This window comes from Stomoxys calcitrans, chromosome 1 (genome assembly GCF_963082655.1).
Source record: "Stomoxys calcitrans chromosome 1, idStoCalc2.1, whole genome shotgun sequence".
In the NCBI taxonomy this organism is placed as follows: domain Eukaryota; kingdom Metazoa; phylum Arthropoda; class Insecta; order Diptera; family Muscidae; genus Stomoxys; species Stomoxys calcitrans.
The window spans coordinates 269,244,267-269,264,735 of record NC_081552.1 but is presented as its reverse complement, the minus strand read 5'-3'; the positions used below and the strand labels follow the sequence as shown (position 1 = coordinate 269,264,735).

Sequence of the window (20,469 nt, the reverse complement as noted above, 5' to 3'; positions counted from 1 at the left end):
GGGTTTCTTTTTATTGAAAACAACTATTTATATGTTTAATTCATGTTTTTAAATCAATATTCTTCAAGTATGTGAATCTTAAGCGTGTAGCATTAAAACAGTTACTACTTATTTGTCGCATTCTTGATATTGGTGTAGTTCACAATTGCCATCACATTTTAGAAGAATAATGTAAAAATTGAACATGCGACTCGATGTTCACATTTTGCGTCCATTCTATGACAAAGTTTCTAAACTTTGTAGTCATTTTATGGGTTATTAATTTTTTTAAACTTATTTTACGTTTTGATATCACAAACTTCTATGGCCAATAACCATTCTGAATGTGGGAGCGTGTGTGTGTGTTTGTGGGGACGTATAACCAAAAGCACTCAAAAGAGGGATTTTTGTTTATACCGCAGGGGAAAACGCACTCATTTTTCCAAAACGCTGAGTGCGAAATGTATGACGACGACAACGATGTTAAGAATAACTTTGCGGAGCTTTCGGTGTCCATCAACACTTTTAGTTGTGTATCAACAATAAATCCGTAAAGTAACGAAAAAAACAAAATACGCGGCAAAAAACTTTGAAACGTAAATTTAAAAGAAATTCATTTTAATAACCAAAAAAGTTTAACTGCACAGGAAATAAATTAAAAATATGTGAGTGGTGTTCTACATAATTGAGACAAAAATTAATTCCCATGGCTTCGGCTACATGGCAATAGAATAATACAAAATTCAAATTGGAAATCCTGACCTAAATTAACAATAAAAAAATTAAGGCAGATATTTATTTATTTCGCCAATTCAGCTGTCCCCCATTCCATTGTTGAACCATTTTAACAAACTGTATAACATAAAAATTAAAATTGTATACAAAAGTGCTCTAATTGAACCTTCAGCCATACATAGATACATCCATAGAGCATCCTTCATTTTGTATCTGGGACATTTATGGCGCACAGATTGGAAAGAATAAAACTATCTCTACTCGCAAATCATCTATATCACTTGTACTTTTCAATTTCATTATTGTTGGCCTCTATCTCAATGAATGGGAGAAGTCCCTTTACCCACCCAAACATCCATAACCAACCCAGACACCATTAGGGGAAAAATTATGGTGGGGATGACGATGATGGTGATGTATTTTGATTTCGCATCTACAATGAAAACAAGTCATCATGAACTACATAGGCCTCAATGCTGAAGATGATGATGGGTAATCATGATGAGGAAAACATGCGCACTTTTGTGTGCATACATACCCACTTCCGTGCATTTTCTGTTGGTATGATGTCACGGCAGGGTGTAGAGGATATGTCACCTAACACCCTCCCACCCAATCTGACTCCTACTTTAAGAGTTATTTATGGTGTTTTTGGCTCTGTTGCTTCTTCCTAGTAGTGAAAGCATTTTCTCTCACTGAAATTTGAGAGGATTAAATGGTTTTTGAACTTTTACTTGTCGGGGAAGGGGTGAAATAGCCTTCAAGTACGAAAGAGTATTAGGGATACCCAAGGTGTTTCAAGTTAATGCCAAAATCATTTTAAAGTTCGTTGAATGAATGTGGTCATGTCTATGAAATTGCTCCAATTCTACGTCATGCTAAGGTCCGCTGATAGCCTTTTCCCTTCCCAATGATAGCTGCCAAATGAAATGTTACTTTTAATATAAAGTTCACTGCCACTGAAACTAGTTTATGTCAAAATTTTAACGAAGGCACTTTCACAGTCAAAAGTTACTGTTAATTTTTAATATTCGACAAAACAGAACATTTCATATGCTGTAATAGCTTCTTCCCAATTAATATTCTGGTATTGTTATAAGAAAAAAGTTTTAAAAACTTGAACAATTATTTATCGAAATATGGTGAATATTTTGTGAAATTATATATTTGCTATATTTTAAGTAATAACCAATATTGCCAACAAATATTAAAAACACTATTCAAAAAAACATTATTCTCAAAATGTATGTAATTTTTATGAAATATTTTTCCAAGTATTTATGATACCTTTTGCACGGGTAAACCCAATTGTCCTTATTTACGGAAATGCATATGATGATACAAAATGTACATATGAGTCATATCATCTTTTATAAAAAAAATGCATGACTCATCCAAATCTACAAAAGGATCTGAGATATCCACAAAAACAAAAACAAAAATAGCACGCATTACATTCCCATCAACAATGTGTCGTTTAAATAATAAATACAAATTATTGAATAATGAATCTATTAAAGGTCTATCTTAATTGACATATGAACTAAAGAGAATAAAATTGTCACCACTACTATTAAGGACATTTTTAAATTCAAAATAAACGGTCGAAGGTCAAAAGTCAAAGTTTCGTGTATCTCAAGGGCTTGCTTAAACAGCAATTCGAACAAAAAGGAAGTATCTCAATATATAAATAAATTCTTCATTGAGCTTTCAACTTATCGAAAGTAAATACCAAAAACCGTTTACATAGACGAAGCGGGATCAGATTCAATGGGTTTCATACGTCTGGACTTACTTTTTCAACATTGACAAACAGGCAAAAAAAAGTCACCACTGCTATTAAAGAACCTTTTTAACTAAAAATCAAAATTATCTTTTTTTATTAAATATTACTTGTTGTTAATTTTCCCTTTCCATTATAAGTATAACTACTTACAGTTTTCGTGTAAAATGGTTAAACCCTTATCCCTGATATGTACCTTTTCTTATATACCAAATATGTACCTTTCATTTGAATTTTGATAATCTTTCAATTTTACATATTTAATTTGATTCATGTACTAGATTAAGACGGATATGTCTTTTGTGTGCAGGAATAATAAATATTGATATTGATGATATTGAACAGTCAGATGCTCTTAATGTTCTGGGCATGAAAATACAATGTAAGGATGAGAGCGATGGTGTTGATTGGGGGCAGTAGGGTATCCAACTCTATTGCTTCCCTTGATCATCGTCGGAATGTGGGTATTGCGTTGTATTGCTCTATCGCTATTTTCATGGCGTGTGTTGCAGGGATATTCGTCTTCTTATCCCTGACGTTAGGATGTTCACCAGGAATACAAGACTTGCCAGGAACTCACACCCGTTTGTAATTGATTGGCCAGTCGACCGAACCATGCATTACCGAGAAAATTCATTTTGCGCCCGAACCATTCGAATGTGCAATCGACTTCCGGCTAATGTCTTTCCCACCGACATTGACGTTCAGAAATTTAAGACTAATATCAAAAAACACTACTTCCTCTTCCCCCCTCCATCCCTTAACTTTCCTAATTGCCAACGCGATGCACTGCAGGGGGACATCCCCTGCGTGTTGGTTACGTGAAAAAAAAGTTCCGCGTTATACATCGAGCCAAGCAATCGTTTTTCCATAGTGTCAACCAAGGCTTTGCTGCCAAGCTTTTCATTTAGTGAAAGTCGATAGCGGTTATGATATTTGAAAGGTTGCCGACGAAATGTTTGAGCGATGCGCAACAAAACCAACATAGAACGTTGCTGAATTGTATCTCAAGTATCTGTTTATAAAGATTATATTGAAGTAAAATTTTTTTAAACTATTTTTTGATTGTTGTTGGTGTCGAAGCCACATTTGCATGTTGAGGTCGCGATCCTCCTCAAGCTCTAATAGGTGAGCCAGTTCGTTCCAGTCTATACGGCTGATCGCCGCGGGAACATGATGGCCATTGGCTATTTAAAGGCGTTAATAACTCCGCTTGTCGTATAAAGCATCATAGGCACTCCGTATTTAAGCAAGAGCCAATGCCACCTGGCCTCTCACTGAGATTCTCTTAATTATTTAGAGAAAGTACATTTAGTTCATAAAGCTGTTGCACTTTTTGTGCAATATGGCTTAGTACCTCAAAAATATCTGCAGCATTTTGAGTGGATAGGTTAGGTTATGTCAGAGTGGCAGCCAATTGTTTTTCTTAAACAGACTCACTTAGACTCTTTTAGTCCAGTCTGATCCCATAGGAGCGATAGACCAGACCTCTAGAGGGAATCAAACCCACGACCCCCGCACTGCAATCGATTACGCTACCAACTCGACTACCGGGGCGACCTAGGAGGAGACAACCACCGCTGAAAATTTTTTCTGATGTTTTGTCCAGAATCCAGGCGTTCAGCGTCGTGAGCGATTGGGGCTCTGGGTAACCCTCTAATCCTGAATTACATCCATTCTTTAATATCAATTTTTTTTTTGGTATCTCGATACCATATAGCAAGCCAAAAATATTTTTAATTAAAGATAGCAGAGGAACAGACAATAATAACAGGCTGTACTACAGGAAATGTTACCAAAACATTACTTTTTTTTAAAAGCTTCTTAACGTTTAAGCGAAATTTAAAATAAATAAAAAAAAAGAAATAGAATCAAACTTTTTAAAAATGGAAAATTGCCCAAAATGGTTAATATAAAATTATAGTTTTTTATTGCATCCACCACATTAAACTTTTAATCTAAGATTTAAATTATTGACCGACAAACTGTCTCATTTCCTATTGCAGTTGTAAAGGTCTTTTTTTTAACAAAATAGTTGAGCACTGGCGTTCATTGGCGTTCCATCCATATGAAATACTATGACAGAATATTAATTGAAAATTAGTTATACTCAAAGAAAAACGGACGAGCTGTATGGCTAATCCCAAATTAAGATGCCATCCCATTGTTTACAAAGAAATAAATCCATCTAAATATGGGCACAAGCTTGTACGAACTTTTATGACAATCTATTGTACCAAAAGAAACCCGAAAACAGCAAATTGTTGACCAAAATGAGGAGACAAATTCTTCTGATATCATTAAAATTAATTAAAAAAAAACGTAAGCATATGACATAACAATTGAATCATTTAAACATTTTTTTTAATTGTTGACAAAAATAAAATCAACTACGTACAACTAAATGAAACCTATGATATATGTGGGAACAAAAAAAAACAGACACAGCCATACCAGAAATAACCCCATCAAGTGTGTGGTGTTCCTAACGCTTGGGTTTTTTTTTTTTTTAAGACGATTAACTTACCACATCTATTTAAAGAATCATTTTTTGAAAGAACTTAAATTTTGGCATAAAAACAAACAACATTTAGCGTTGAGAAGTAACGGGAGCCAAGATTTGTTTCTTTTTTTTCAATCAGTAAAAGCACAATGATCAATTGATGTATTGGCAGTTAACAACAAATGCCAAATTGGTTGATTGCCATTAATCATTTTTCTTAAAACTCCAAAGCTTTTAATTACATTCAAGTAACGTGAAAAACATTTTATGATATACTATATTGAAGGGGCACCGTGGTGCATAGGTTACAAATACGTCTCTTAAATCGATTGGCCAGGTTTGATTTTCGACTCTTATAGCGATCTAGCCTTATCCAAAAAAAAGGTCGAACAAATAAAGCTATACGCTTGAAATTTTGTACAGATACAGGACTTACTGACGAAGGGGATTGCATATGGCCCATATTGGTTCATATTTTGATATAGAGTCGGTATAAACCGATCCTCCTACTTAAATTTTAAGTTTTTGTGTACAAAAAATTTAGATTTATATCTAAAAGAAGACATAAGTGACATACATTTTTACAATCTAAAGGGTCACATACAATACTTGAACATGTGCTTAGTATCATTATTTTTTAACAAGAGGCCAAAATAAAGCAATAACATTCAAACTAAAATTTTTGGAAGAATCCGGCATTAAAAGTCCGACCTGGTCTGCCCTAATTCTTTTTATACCCACCACCGAAGGACGGGGGTATATTCATTTTATCATTCCGTTTGCAACACATCGGAATATCCATTTCCGACCCTATAAAGTATATATATTCTTGATCAGCGTAAAAATCTAAGACGATCTAGCCATGTCCGTCTGTCTGTCTGTTGTAATCACTCTACAGGCTTCAAAAATTGAGATATTGAACTGAAATTTGGCACAGATACGACTTTTTGATGCACGCTGGTTAAGTTCTTGAACGGGCCAAATCGGACCATATTTGGATATAGCTGCTATATAGACCGATTTTCCGATAAAGGGTCTAATGCCCATAAAAACTTCATTTTCCATCCGATTTTGCTGAAATTTGAAAAAGTGAGTAGTTTAAGGCCTCCCGACATCAGATCCAAATATGGATCAGATCGGACTATATTTAGATATAGCTGCCATATAGACCGATCTGCCGGTAAAGGGTCTAAAGCCCATAAAAGCTTTATTTTTTATCCGATTTTGCTGAAATTTAAAACAATGAGTAGTTTTAGGCCTACCAACATCTGACCAAAATATTTTTCAGATCGGACTATATTTAGATATACCTGCCCTATAGACCGATCTCCCGATAAAGGTCTGAAGCCCATAAAAGCGCTATTTATTATCCAATTTCACTGAAATTTGAAACAGTGAGTAGTTTTAGGCCACCCGCCATCCGGAGCCAGGAACGTAGCCATGGGGGAAGACACCCCCCACACCAAAAATGTTTTTGTCTATAGAAAAAAATTTAATTTGTTTTTTCTTGCTTGACACCCAAAAATTAATAAAATTCTTTATTCTTGCTTTGATTGGTTGAAGTGAATTTGCCGTAAATATTCAATGTCACGGCGAATCGAATTTTCTTCGCCTTGTTTACAAATTTTGACAAATCAAGTTCCCAAAAAAAAATGCTTTGTTGTAGCAATTCGCCGATGCAGCCACCTTATAAATGCGACATTACGACAAAAAGACATTTTTCCTATGAAAACAAAAATTAATTTTTTTTCATGTTTTCCTAGAAAGAGAATTGAAGCCAAATATTAAACAAATATTAATTAAATTATTTCCAAAGACAAAATATTTATAAAGACAAATCTTCATCACAATTTTTCGAAACAAAATGAAAAATCAAAAAATAAAATACAAAGTTAAATTTTTTCTATGTAAAGATAAAGTTAGGCCCCTGCTTATCTGGAACGTTGTTTTGGCTTTTCAAAAAGCAATGTGAAAGTTGCGTACATATCAAAATCAGCTGAATCCATAATGGAAAAAGAGCTAATAGCAAACAAAAGCTTTTAATCTTACATTGCCTTGTAAATATTCAGGCAAATAATTGTGCAAGAATCGGACATACTTCTGACACAGTTCTCATCATGATCTGGGGTCATATTGATGAATATAAATATCATGATATGCATTGTAGCACAAAATGATGGGAATTGTTTATTGTTTTGAAACAAGTCGATTTCAAGGGGGTAAACAAGAGATTTCACCCATATTTGATGATTATTTCATCCCAACGAACCAATTGTCTGAGGCCAGACAAATTTAAACTCTTCCTACAAAATCTTTCCGAGTTCGTTCCGAACTCTGTTCGATTTTCTGAGGTTTTATTCCGATAGTTCGGAGCGAATTCTGAACGATTTCTGCTCCGCTTGTCTGAAGGAATGTTTGTTCCGACAATTCTGAGAGAATTCTGAACGGTGTCTGAACCCCGTTTTATATGGGAGTTTGTTGTTATGGCTATGGACCGTTAGGGATTGTTGTTCCGACAGTTTGGAACGAATTCGAAACAATGTTTGGACAGCACGTTGTTTATGTTTTGTGCAGTCTGTGATATTTGTTGTACCGCTAGTAGTTTACGCGAAAGAAGAATAATTTTGTTGTCTTCTCTTCATTTTGTGTTTGGCTTATGGTTTTTTATTTGTTAGTAATCGATCAGCATTTAAAGGTGTTTAACGGTCGTTATGCATGTGTTTTTCTTTAATTTCTATTATTTATTTTTATGCGAGAGCTCTGAAGATGCAAAAATATGCCTTGCAAACAGGATTTTAAATCTCTTTTTTATAAAAATTATTACAATATGGGAGGTCATCGAGTTCTGTAGTATTCCATACGAATTTTATAAGACTTTATTTCAGAATTCGGATAAAATTAAATAAGAGTTAATTTCAGAATTCGGTTCGGATTTCCCATCATTTATGCCCAAAATTTTGTCAAAATTCGGTGCAAAGTGTCGGCAAAAACATTTCCATCCGACATTTCGTTCCGAAATCGTGTCAACCCCTTCGCATATTTTTCGTTAAGAAACTTCGCATCCGAATTCATATGAATTTACCAATTTTCGACCAGGCTGCTGACTAAATTCTAAGCGTTTGGTTCACATTGAGATGGCACACGACAATTTAAAAAAAATGTAACCATTTTGTTATGCTGATCGAAAAATTGTTAAATGATTTATTTAATGTTGGATTTCTTTGTCCAGCTGAAACTAATAGGCTTTGATTTTACTTCTATTAAGAATAGAAAGCAAAAAAAATTTTTTTTAACCCCATGGCAGCCGGTTGTACTTACGGGATTGACCCGATGAAGTCGTACATCGGCAAGGGCTGCCGCCTCAGTGTACAACACACTGTTACAACAAACCCCTTTTATAAAGTTAAGGCATATGTGGAGATTTCGATTTCAAAGTTGACCAAACCTTCATCATCAGTACGATAAGCCGCAAAAAGGTTCCATGCTTCTATCTACTCACTAATTAGTGAACTGTGCAATGGTAATAAATAATGCCTCTTTGAGACGAACATTGGATCACATTAGGGTATCTTTCTTCGAGCGCAATAAGAAAAGAAGCCACCGACCGCAAATATCTCTACTCAAACAGAACATCTGGCATCAGCAACACACACAATAGCCAAAACCTCCCTGTAGGAAGTTTGGAGTTACGTGCCCCATGTGACATTGTCACCAAATTGTCTACTAACTTGTCTACATTGCTTTTATTGACAGGTGACAAACTATAATTTATTGTTTTTATCGTTTTCTCAAAAAATTTGCAGATTAAGCAATTGATGCTAATTAGCGACATAATCTGACCAATATGAAAGTTTATAACTTTATTGTAGTACAAATTCTAAACACCAATTTAAACTTCTCGTTTGTACTCAATAGACACGGCAGAAGAAGATAATTTAATGCCTTATTCAGGTTGGTTTGAAATTAACAGAAAAGCTCGTCTCGAAAGAGAAACAAACAAAGATTGCAAAATTTTAATGATCTTCTCCCTAACGGGCAAAAAACTTGAAAAATGAAAAATTAACTGAAAAGTTCAAAAATGACGGACTAAATTATTAAACATGTCAATAAAATGTCCCTAATGATATACTATTGACCATGCCCCATATATCCCACAATGTCTCTATATATTCTCTAATGACCTACTATTGACAATGTCACTACTGACTTCTGAATGACAAGCTTATATAAAATGTCCATAGCAAAAAGGGTACGATTTGTCTGTAGTTCTGGTGACAAAGTCAATAGTAAGTCAGTATAGATTTACTATTGACATTTCCTACAAGGCTGTGACCCAGCAATTTTTCATTGCCAAAGAGTAAACTTTTTAAGTGCTTGCGTATTGCAGCATACACATTTTCCGGTTTGTTGTCCGTTCATTCATCTATTTTTGCGCTACTCTTAATTTTGGTTTTAGAAAGGTTTTTATTTTGCTTTCTATTCTAAATAGAAGCAAAATCAAAGAATATGGGTTTCAGCTAGAGAAAGAAATCCAGCAATAATATAAAGCGACCAAAATAAAAAGGAGCGCAAAAAAAGATTTATTTTAAGCTAAAACCGTTGTTTATTATTCACTACGACCCACCTTTATTTACAATTACATGCATTTACTGAAGGGGACAATCAAGCAAAGATACACACACACATACAAATTGAAATGCTGGGTGATATTGGATGCTACTATATATTTTGCGGATTATTTTACGGAAATGGTTTGATAATCATTTTTCATGGCTAAATAAACCTTGAACCAAATAAGCTTCGAATGGTAAATGATGCGTTACCAACGATTTGATGACATTTTAATAAAATAATTACAAATTGTGGATATGTAATACATAGCCACAGACAGACAGGTATTTGTGAATTATAAATTTCCTTTTAAGAAACTATTCATTACATTTTCCTTACACAACCTAAGTATGCGCTAATTTGTTTCCACAAATATATTAGTAATGAACAATGTGCCAATTGAGTAAAACCAAACCCAATCCCTCCCAAAACCAATCGACTATATAAATAGTTTTTATTGCTTTCCATAACATTTATGTGTTGTTATATTTAAAAATGTAATCCAAAAACAACAATTCATACAAACCCCATAGTAGAAACTCCCTAATTGTCAATCTCAATAAGTGGTGGTGTCCAGAAAACAATACTGTAATTGTTGAACCATAGTATTGGCCCATATCTTAAAAACACTTTTGTTGACGAATGCTGAGTTATTTTCATTTTTGTTTGCGTGGCACCAAAGAGTGTAAACATTGGTCACCTCCGCAATTATGAACCAATTCTCAAAATTTTTTCTTTGCTAGATAGAACCTTCACAGCTCTAAGCTCTAACTACTGCATCAGATATGTGTGATGTTACACATTTCTTTTACTTTTGAATGAATAATTTCTTCGAATTAAGTAGAGTATTTTGAAGATTGAAAATATAAAAATTCTACGTTAACAATTAGATTAAACAATTAGGTTTTGCACATCAGAAGTCATGCCTTCAACAACTTCAAGTTTCAAAAAAAAAATATTTTCGCAAATTTGGCAATATCAATTTTAGGGATTTTACTACAATTAACCTCACATGAAAACCAATTGTTTTGTAAAAGGACACCCACTTAACATTTAAGATAATTGTTAGGTAAAGAAGGAGTTTCGAGCTTAGAAATCGAACAGTTAATTATCTAAACAAACATTTCATTTATGTTATTGTACAACAATATTTTCATTACAATAGGGAAATTTATTGAAGAGGACTTACTATCAATGCGTCATAAGTTTGATTCCTTCACTATTTTGAAAGTGTTGAGAAAATTTTCAATGCAAAACGTTTTAACAGCAAAAAATCATATTTTCTGATACATATATTTCTTTATTTAAAGGAAATTGGCAATTCGACTTTTGCTGTTTGTTTTTCCCACATCGATATTGTTATTCGTTTAGTATTTGTGATAGATTTGTTTCGTAACTATGTTTGATATCGTTTTCAGAACTTTAGCCTATAAAGCCAGAATTTTCCAATTTAGAACCTTACACTAGTGTACCCAAGGATCATTCATCCTTCAAATATATGCATCAAATGCATATATCTATCCCACACTGTGAAAACAGATTTGCCGACTAAAAATCATGTTTCCCTTTGTTCATAACAGGAAAAAAGTTGACTGAAAACTTAAGATTTTTTCTTGTCTCCGTAGCCTGCCTAATACAATTATAGCACACCACATATACCTTAACTTTTTAAAAAAGTTTTTATTTTGCTTTTGATTCTAAATAGAAGCAAAATCAAAGCCTGTTGGCTTCAGCTGGACAAAGAAATCCAACAATTAGTAACTCTATTTAAAAAAAAATCCACATTTAAAGACGCTCCTATCAGTGTCTTTAACTAACGTACAACATTGCCTTTCAACGACATGTGTGCCTTTAATAACAGGACGCAACGTTAAGGATCTATAAAACAACTACTATTTAAAATAAAAAAAAAATTTATATCAAGTAAAAAATCTTTCAACAAAGGCAATATTTTCTTATAAAGTTGAAAATTTGGTCACCCTTACATTAAGTTCGTGATCTTTGTCTGAAATCTTAAAAGATAGGACAACAACCTTTTCAGTGTACTCTTCAGATATAAGTAGTAAGAGCTGTTCAATTGAAATAGATAAGAGTTTGTAAGCTTTATTTAAAAAATCTGCTTTTTAGTAGGATTCACACCTAGTGTACTCAGTGAAACATTTTAAGAAGTATACATTCTACTAGATACAAACAAGCTTTTATTGCCCCACAATCTTGACTGAGGAGCCCGTATACTCCCCTCGGTCCTAGCGATAAGAAATTCACCCAGCGTTGTGGCCTTTTCGATTCCATTGTTAAAAAAAAAGTAAATAATTATCACGCTGGTGCGATACGAATGCGATATTCATGCTATTCACTGTGTATTTGTGTTTTAGTTCTGCTCTGGCCATGATATCATCATCTTAACGAAATCAACATTCCGGCAAATTTTCGTCAGCTTAAAATTGGTTGAGCAGATCCAACAAAATACAGTTAGATTTAATCAATACAGAGCTCACAAATAGCAAACCACTTTATAAAATCGTTGTAACTAAAGCTACAGGAGTGCAGATTTTTAGAATAATATATCAACATTTTAAATTTTCCATTTTATACGGTTCTGAATTGTGTCATCGTATGTTTGGATATGCCATGTTGCATTAGGTCATGGTCAATGTTTGTGTGAAATTGTGCCAATTTAATAATAAGAGATTTATACGTGAAAGTGAAAACCCCTAGTTCTAAATGTACACACATATAAAACATATGGAATATTTAACATAATACAGAATATTTTCAATTTTATTACGGCGCAGTGTTGTTGACTCATCCAAAGTTAAATTTGTTAAAACGGAACAATAGGGTAGCAGAAACCTGAAATGCTGAATTATTCAAAGATAGCACTAGATGTTAACAACCAATGAATATCAAAAGATATATTATACAAAAATATCCAATACACAGAAAAGAATATTATTATAAACTAACTTGCTTTAGTTTCTAAAATATATGCTTTCTACATCCAAAAAGTAAAGTTTAGATTTTTGCGCTTTAGAAAGAAATCATTATGGCTCAAAATTAGCAAAATGGCAACAAATAAGTAAAAAATTTAAGAAATAATTATTTAAACAATTGAAAACGCGTCCGGACCTTATGTTGAATATTATCCACCACGGATTGTCGGCAGAGTTCATAAAAAGTTTTCGTTAGAAATGAAGTGACAACCTTTCCAATTAATTAGAAGTATAGCCAGGGCATAACTCTTTATATTAAAAAATCCAATTCAATTCAATTTAATCCTATGTAAAATCAATCCACATCAAACATGGATAGTCTGGGTCGATGGTGCTGGCCATTTGAAATTACTACACCGAAAAAGTGTTTTCGTAACTTTAAAGATTATAGCCAATGATAACAGACTTAATTTAAAGATTTTCCACCTTTTTAAGGAAGCATTTGATACAAGTCGTAAATAAAGATCAAATATCCTTGAATGTAAGGAAATTGAGTTTAGGAAAACGTCATACCGTAGTTAAAGACACCCAAAAGCCTTAAAATAGAATATTAAAGTAAAGATGCTCAGTTTGACAGGAAAAACGCATTAATTTCGGCCGGGCCGAACTTTAGATGCATGCCATCAACATCATATGTATATCTTCGCTACTTGTCGTAAAAATTAAGTAAAAAAATGCACAATATATGAACCCATGGCATAACACAATTCAGAATCCCATGGTATGCGATTGTACGTACCGGATTGAATCGAAGGAGCCCTTCATCGGCAAGGGCTGCCGCCTCAGTGTACAACACACTGCTACAACAACAATAAATCACTGAGCCAAATTTCCGCTAAATCGAGTAATAAATGCGTAACCTTAAATGGTATATACAGCAGCTACGTTCAAATATAGTCCGATCTTGGCCATACTCGGTATGAATATCGTTGGGCCTAACATAACTCAAAATTTCAGAGAAATCGGATAATAAATGCGTCTTTTATAGGCCCAAGACCTTAAATTAGAGAGTCGGTATATATGGCAGCTATATCCAAATATAGAAAGATGCTGTGCCAAATTTCAACGAAATCAAATAATCAATACGGTCCCACCTGGACCGTATTCGGTACGGATTTCAAGAGGTCTTAACCCAACTCGCTCAGCATTGTTGGGTAATAAATTACGCCTTAAATAGGTAGAATGTATATGGAGGACACCGTAGCGCACGGGTTAGCATGTCCACCTATGACGATGAACGCCTGGGTTCGAATCCTGGCGAGATCATCAGAAAAAATTTTCAGCGGTGCTTTTCCCCTCCTATGTTGTTGGCAACATTTGTGAGGTACTATACTATATAAAACTTCTGTGTGTTGTTGTTGTAGCAGTGTGTTGTACACTGAGTCGGCAGACCTTGCCGATGAAGGAATCCATCGGGTCAATCCGGTACGTTCAGCCGGCTGCCATGGGATTCTATAAAACTTCTCTCCAAAGAGGTGTCGCACTGCGGTACGCCGTCCGGACTCGGCTATAAAAAGGAGAGCTTACACTTGAATCGAACTGCACTCATTGATATGTGAGAAGTTTGTCCCTGTTTCTTAGTGGAATGTACATGGGCAAAATTTGCATTTGCATGTTTATAAGACCATAAATCGGATGATCGGTTCATATGGGTGCTATATCATGATATAGTCCAATATTTTTTCAATATTTAATATAATTTTAAAAGAAAATAATTAAATAAAATTTAAAGAAAGCATGTATAGATAGCCTCCTTTCAACATATTTTTGGGCGAAATATTATCAGAGTCATCTTATATGACATTTGTCATATCTATAACTCCATATGCTTCCCAAACAGCGAATTGGGAAGCATTGTTGTCACACCGGGTTCATCTTTTTATTTCCCCAATGTTAAAATCGTTCATAACATTTAATATTTATGTTACATTATCGGATGCATATGTCATATGTCGACGTCTGAAACTGGAGTAGATAAATTTGTAAACCTATTCTTTAATTCCGTTTATGTTCATTTTATGGCAGGGCAATTTACCCAAGACATTTTGTTAAACTGCAGAACTAGCAAATTTCCGACCGTTGTCAATTGGCTAGTTTTTGCACAATAATCAGAGATGGTCCGTAAGACGATTTTTTAGGTTTCCGACTGTCAAAAAGTTGTAAAAGTCGAAAACGTCGTATACTTGTATAAAACGTAGAAAAAGTCGCAAACGTCATAAACCTTAATAACTCAGTGCAAAAGTTTGATTTTTAACAAATATTATTGTCACTTATTTGTTGTATATAGAAGAGTTTATATGTAAAAAAATTTCGCAATAAAAGAAATATTAAGTTTTTTTTTAATTTTTGCATTTACATTTTTCACACAATAAATTGGAAATATACGCAAATTTCAAGTCAATTTATAAAGTAACGTTTAAGGATTTTTTTGTGAAGCAAAAAATCAATAAATTATTAGTTTTCATCAATTATATATAGAAATTGCAATTATTTTGTATCCTTTTGCAAAATTATTTGCTTCTCCCGTTTTAATTTGCTTTTTGAAAGCTGTTGTAAACGACATATGTTAAAAATGCATGACATCTGAGGAAGTGTCAAGTGAAATGGTACATGGAGTGTTAATTATGTTATTCAATAACAATACTTAAAAATAACATTACTTATTCAATAAAATACTTAACACGCCATCTTCCATTTCACTTGACATTACCTAACATTAGCATACTTAACACGCCATCTACCATTTCACTTGACACTACCTCAGATGTCATTCATTTTATAACAATATTGGTAAAAATCGTGTAAACCTACGGTAGCTTTTTCTAATTCTGAACCGATTTTTTCCAATTTTAATATTGTTCGTCTCCAGGAGGAAAAAATTACTTATGCCAAAATTTTTAGTTAATCAGATCAAAAATTCGACATATTTTCGTTCGAATTTTTTTCTGTCAGAAACCTAGTTTTTTGGCTAGGTTTACGACGTTTTCGACGTATGTAATATACGTCGGAAATGTATGTCATATACGTCACTGTTTCTGACAGGCCATCTCTGACAATAATTTAACAAAATGCAATTTAGAGCTCCATATTACAGCATGGTCTATCGAATGTTTTAAAGATGTGCTGATCGGTGGAAAACAATTTTCCAACAACATTTTCAGGTTGGGCCAGTTAGTAGGATATTGCTATCATCTTTTAGACCAATTTTCATCCAATGATCCCTTGTTTCGGGAACAAAATGATTGTTACACTCTCGAAAGAGAAACAAAAAAAAAATTGTGAAATTTAAGAACCTTCGCGCTAACAGGCATAAAACTTGAAAATTCTTAAGATATTTGTTAAGTTACCAAACTTTTATATTGGCTTTATATAACTAACGCCTTGCACTTGTACGCATAATAAAGCAGTTGGGCGCTCTCTGGCACCTTATGCCCATCTACGAGTGCTTCATCAATGCATACCTCTCCCAATGCAGGCAACATTTGTGCGATAACAGCCATATAAAAACTTCTCCACAAAGAGGTGTCGCACTCAGTTCGAACTCGGCTATAAAAAGGAGGTCCCTTATAATTGAGCTTAAACTTGAATCGGTAATCACTAATTGAAATTTGAGAAGTTTTACCTTTGACAAGAATATATCTTCTATCCCGGAAAATGGAGGTTCCCGAATAATGAGATTCCCGGATAATTATAATTATTCGGGAAATACAGTTGGTCGGACTGTACTTTATACGGTCGGAAATCGATATTTCAATGGAATTACAAACTGAGATAGATATACATGAAGGAATACGGAACTTGTTATATTCCGTCATCAGCGTTGTTTTACAAGCCAACATAATTTTTTTAGTGATAATAACATATTAAAAAAAAAGAATATTTATAAATATATGTTTGAAAGTTTTTTATAAATCAATACCATGTTTAATCGGTCAATTTTAGGTCTATATTTTTTTTTTTTAATTGGTGGGTATACAAATAGGATTTTCCATAACAAAAAGTTAATTGAGAGTCATCTACACAGTAAAAGGAGAATTAATAAGTTTTCGAAATGGGAGATTGGGCCCGTTAGAATATAGAAACTGACATTTGTGACATTCTAAACTGCTTGTACATTTGCGCATTTTATTCCACATTTCCTTTTTTATTCCACATACATGTGTATCTATATTTATAATTTTTTTTTATTTAATAAAGAAACTAGATTTTGTTAAAACATTTGATTTCATCGTTAATAATCTAACAAATTTGAAGATAGCATCTTATTTTCTTTGCTCCCAACTACGATAAATACAACAATCTTTCATTTCAAGAAATTTTTTGTATGTGCAAAATACAATCGTATTGGCCCTAATATGGGCAGAAACAGTGTTTCCAACATGAAGAATTCTTTTCAATCAATTTGTCCGCTCGACGAATTAAAATTTTCCTCATCATTTTGGTATTTAAATTTCATTATTTATTTTTCATATCTTTCATCATAGCATAGGATGTGATGTACACTAATCTCGTTACTCCGTTTGTAACACCTTGAAATTTCGATTTTTGAGTACAATATTCTAAACATCTTCTAAATCCTCCTAAAATTTCGAACAGATACTTTATATCGATGTATATGTGTGTTGTACACTGAGGGGGCAGCCCTTGCCGATGAAGGAGTTCATTGGTTCAATCAGGTACGTACAACCGGCAGCCATGAAATTATCATTGGTTGTATGTCATTAGAGATTGCCAATGAGCCATATTGTTTGCCATTTTGACGTAGCGCCTAGGAGCTTCAATTCGTATCCGATTTGCTATATTGGGCCTTTCAATACTCGATTTGATTTTTTCAAATTAATTCACATGTAAAATAAAGTAATTTGTACAATGTTTGGTAGAAACCATAATGGTGGTTCAAACCCTCCATACAAAGGTTATTTTTATATACTCCCTGTTATGTTGTTGTTGGCTTGTTTTAAAGGGAAATGAAAAGAAAAACCAAAACAGAGTTTCAAACGAAAACAACAATACCCACCTCAGCATAGAGCTGGCAAACCATCGATAATCGCTACATTCCATATTTTCGATATTTCTAATAATAAATATCGATAGTATCAATACCATCGTTAATTTCCCATCACCTATATTTCAAACGAAAATGAGAAGTAAAAATCCGGGGATCTATTTATACAGTAGCAATATTAATGCACAGACCGAACAAAACCAAATTTAATAAATTCAGCTGGAATTCATGACAGAAATCATTGTACATTTTAGCCCAATCGAATGAAAATAGCGCCCTCTATAGGCGCTATGTATCTTATAAAGATACAATCAGTGTTGGATCACTAGTTTTTGGTCAATTTTACAACAAATTGAACTTTTCCGATAGCAATTTCGTGTTATTTCTTACACCACACAAGAATGACTGTCATTCTTGTGTGGTGTAAGAAATAAGTTCACTTGTTTTAAAATGTATCCATTCCCTGATGAAGATTACCGGCGGTAATCGAAATATTGGAAAAATTTAAAATGAAACAATTAATAAAAAAAAACACCGACATCTGTTTTTTAATTATTGTACATGACCTCAAGCCGAAATTATAATTAAAAAAGTTCAACAATACACAATATAATAACTTTTCCGATAGTATCGATAGGAAAAATATCAATAGGTATTCAGACAAAAACTAAATTATTTTATTGAATTACATAGGTAATCTTAATCGTCTCGAAACAAAAACGGGAACATTCTCTGTAATACGACTGAACAAAAGTATAACTTTTTTAATATGCATAGTATGGTTGCCCGCATTTCAGCTTATAGGTGAGTGCCGCACAAAGCAAAAGCACAACTTAAGTTTAACAACAAATCATTCCAAGCATCTATGAAACGGTGGAATTTTTTCTGTGTACTAATAAACAATTTTCCAAACACCTCAAAACATGTTTTGACCATTCAATGTCGATGTCAACTTACTCAATAACCTTAATTTAAAGTATCCAAAATTAAAATTCATCACAAAACTCATGGGTTCCTAGAAATGTTGTGGTATATGCATCTTGGAAAAAGTGACGGTGTATATTAATTTTGTTTTGTTTTTGTTTCAGAAACAGCATGTCGGACGAAGCTACCAATGGGACATCCTCACCCGCACCACCTGTTGCTGAATTGGCCGAAATGGCTTTGGAAGAGCCCAAGGTCACATTTCAGGATCAATTCAAGGCTTTCTCCAAATTTGGCGACACAAAATCCGATGGTAAAATGATCACCCTATCGCAAAGTGACAAATGGATGAAACAAGCCAAGGTTATCGATAAGAAAATCACCACTACGGATACTGGAATCCACTTTAAGAAATTCAAGTCAATGAAGATTTCTTACAGTGATTATAACAAATACTTGGACGACTTGGCCAAAACCAAAAAAGTTGAATTGCAAGAAATCAAAAACAAGATGGCTTCATGCGGAGCCCCTGGGGTCTTACAAGTATCGGTGAGTGGAAGAACAACACACACACGGAAAAAATGTTTGTCCTAACTTTAAAGATTCGAGCCTAAGATAACGAACTTAATTTAAAGATGCTCAATTTTCCAAGTTTTAGTTTTTAGGGAAACAATTCCTTTGGTGCAAGCTTTTTCTTGATATTACGGATTTTGTTGGGTCTTCTCATTAAAGACAACAACTTTTAATGAAAGGCAAAATACCAAGACAAAACAGAGCTTCTTCAAATGGTTAAATTTTCAATGTAAAGATACAAAGTTAGATAATTGGATTTGGATTCAGATAATGAAATTGAGAGTCATCTGTGAAGTAAAATCGAAATTCGAATCGGATGGTTGTGTTCGTTAGAATAAAGCGACTTAAATTTGGAGATAGCATCTTTATTTCGAAGATTCGGTTATTTAGCTCGCAATCATTAGCAAAAACATTCGATCAAGAGCAAATTCTTTGATTATCTGTACGCTTTTTTCTATGTGTATGCTATAAATAAATCGAATTAATGTGTTTTCAGGCTGGCAAGGCTGCTTCTGCTGTTGAACGTTTGACAGATACCAGCAAATACACAGGATCTCACAAGGAACGTTTCGATGCCACTGGCAAGGGCAAAGGCATTGCAGGCCGCAAGAATGTTGTGGATGATTCCGGTTATGTATCCGGCTACCAAAACAAGGACAGCTATCCCGAGAAGCATTAAATTTCCAGTAGCATGAATGAGAATAGTCATTTTCTACCCACAATTTTTAAATATTTATTAACAAAACCAACAAAATATGTTTAAGTCCATTAACAAATGTTAGCCACTTAAGTGAATATTAAAGCCAGTAGCTGCAATCGCTTATAATGCATACACAATGACACTCTTCAAAATTAATTGCTAATTTTTAATCTTTATTTTCCAAGGAATATATGTTTCATTCTTTTTTCTCAAAATAAATTGTGATAACATTTCTTACAACATTTGGAATGCATTCTTATATTTTCCATTCAACACATCACCCATAACATTTCGAGATGACCAACCAAAACACGGAAAAGTCCAATTTGAAAGATTTGAAAATTTGTTATGACTTTCATGAATTCAATTAAGATACACTCTCCATTGCGATGAGAGTGAATTGAAATGATTGTATGTACCATGACTATTTTATAAGGCTTCGAAGTGTCATGTGGCATAAGTGACTTGGTTTGAAAAAATAAAAATTTAAGAAAAAGAATAAATACCAAGAATTGAAAACACAAAAATGAAGTTATAATTTGAACATAACGTCATTGGAAGGTATATCGAAGGAAATTAAAAAAAAAAAAAAAATTAAGGCAAAACTGCTTATTGAACTTTTGCTCTCAGGCTGGCTCTATGACTGGTACTATGTTCGCTTTT

At 33.5% G+C, this 20,469-nt stretch overlaps 1 protein-coding gene across 8 annotated transcripts; it reads left to right on the top strand.

Annotated features, from left to right (window-relative positions):
• Positions 1-497: 497 nt before the first annotated feature.
• LOC106090282 (tubulin polymerization-promoting protein homolog) lies at positions 498-20,048 on the top strand. 8 transcript variants are annotated; one of them, XM_013256456.2, is made up of 4 exons: positions 11,987-12,082; positions 18,303-18,413; positions 18,698-19,082; positions 19,603-20,048. In XM_013256456.2, exons 2-4 carry the CDS (start codon positions 18,379-18,381, stop codon positions 19,783-19,785), a joined length of 603 nt encoding a protein of 200 aa, XP_013111910.1. In that variant the 5' UTR covers positions 11,987-12,082; positions 18,303-18,378; the 3' UTR covers positions 19,786-20,048. The 8 variants fall into 8 exon arrangements, with proteins under 8 accessions (XP_013111927.1, XP_013111910.1, XP_013111901.1 ...); XM_013256447.2 differs by having other exon boundaries at positions 11,990-12,137; XM_013256438.2 differs by having other exon boundaries at positions 11,990-12,225.
• Positions 20,049-20,469: the final 421 nt, after the last annotated feature.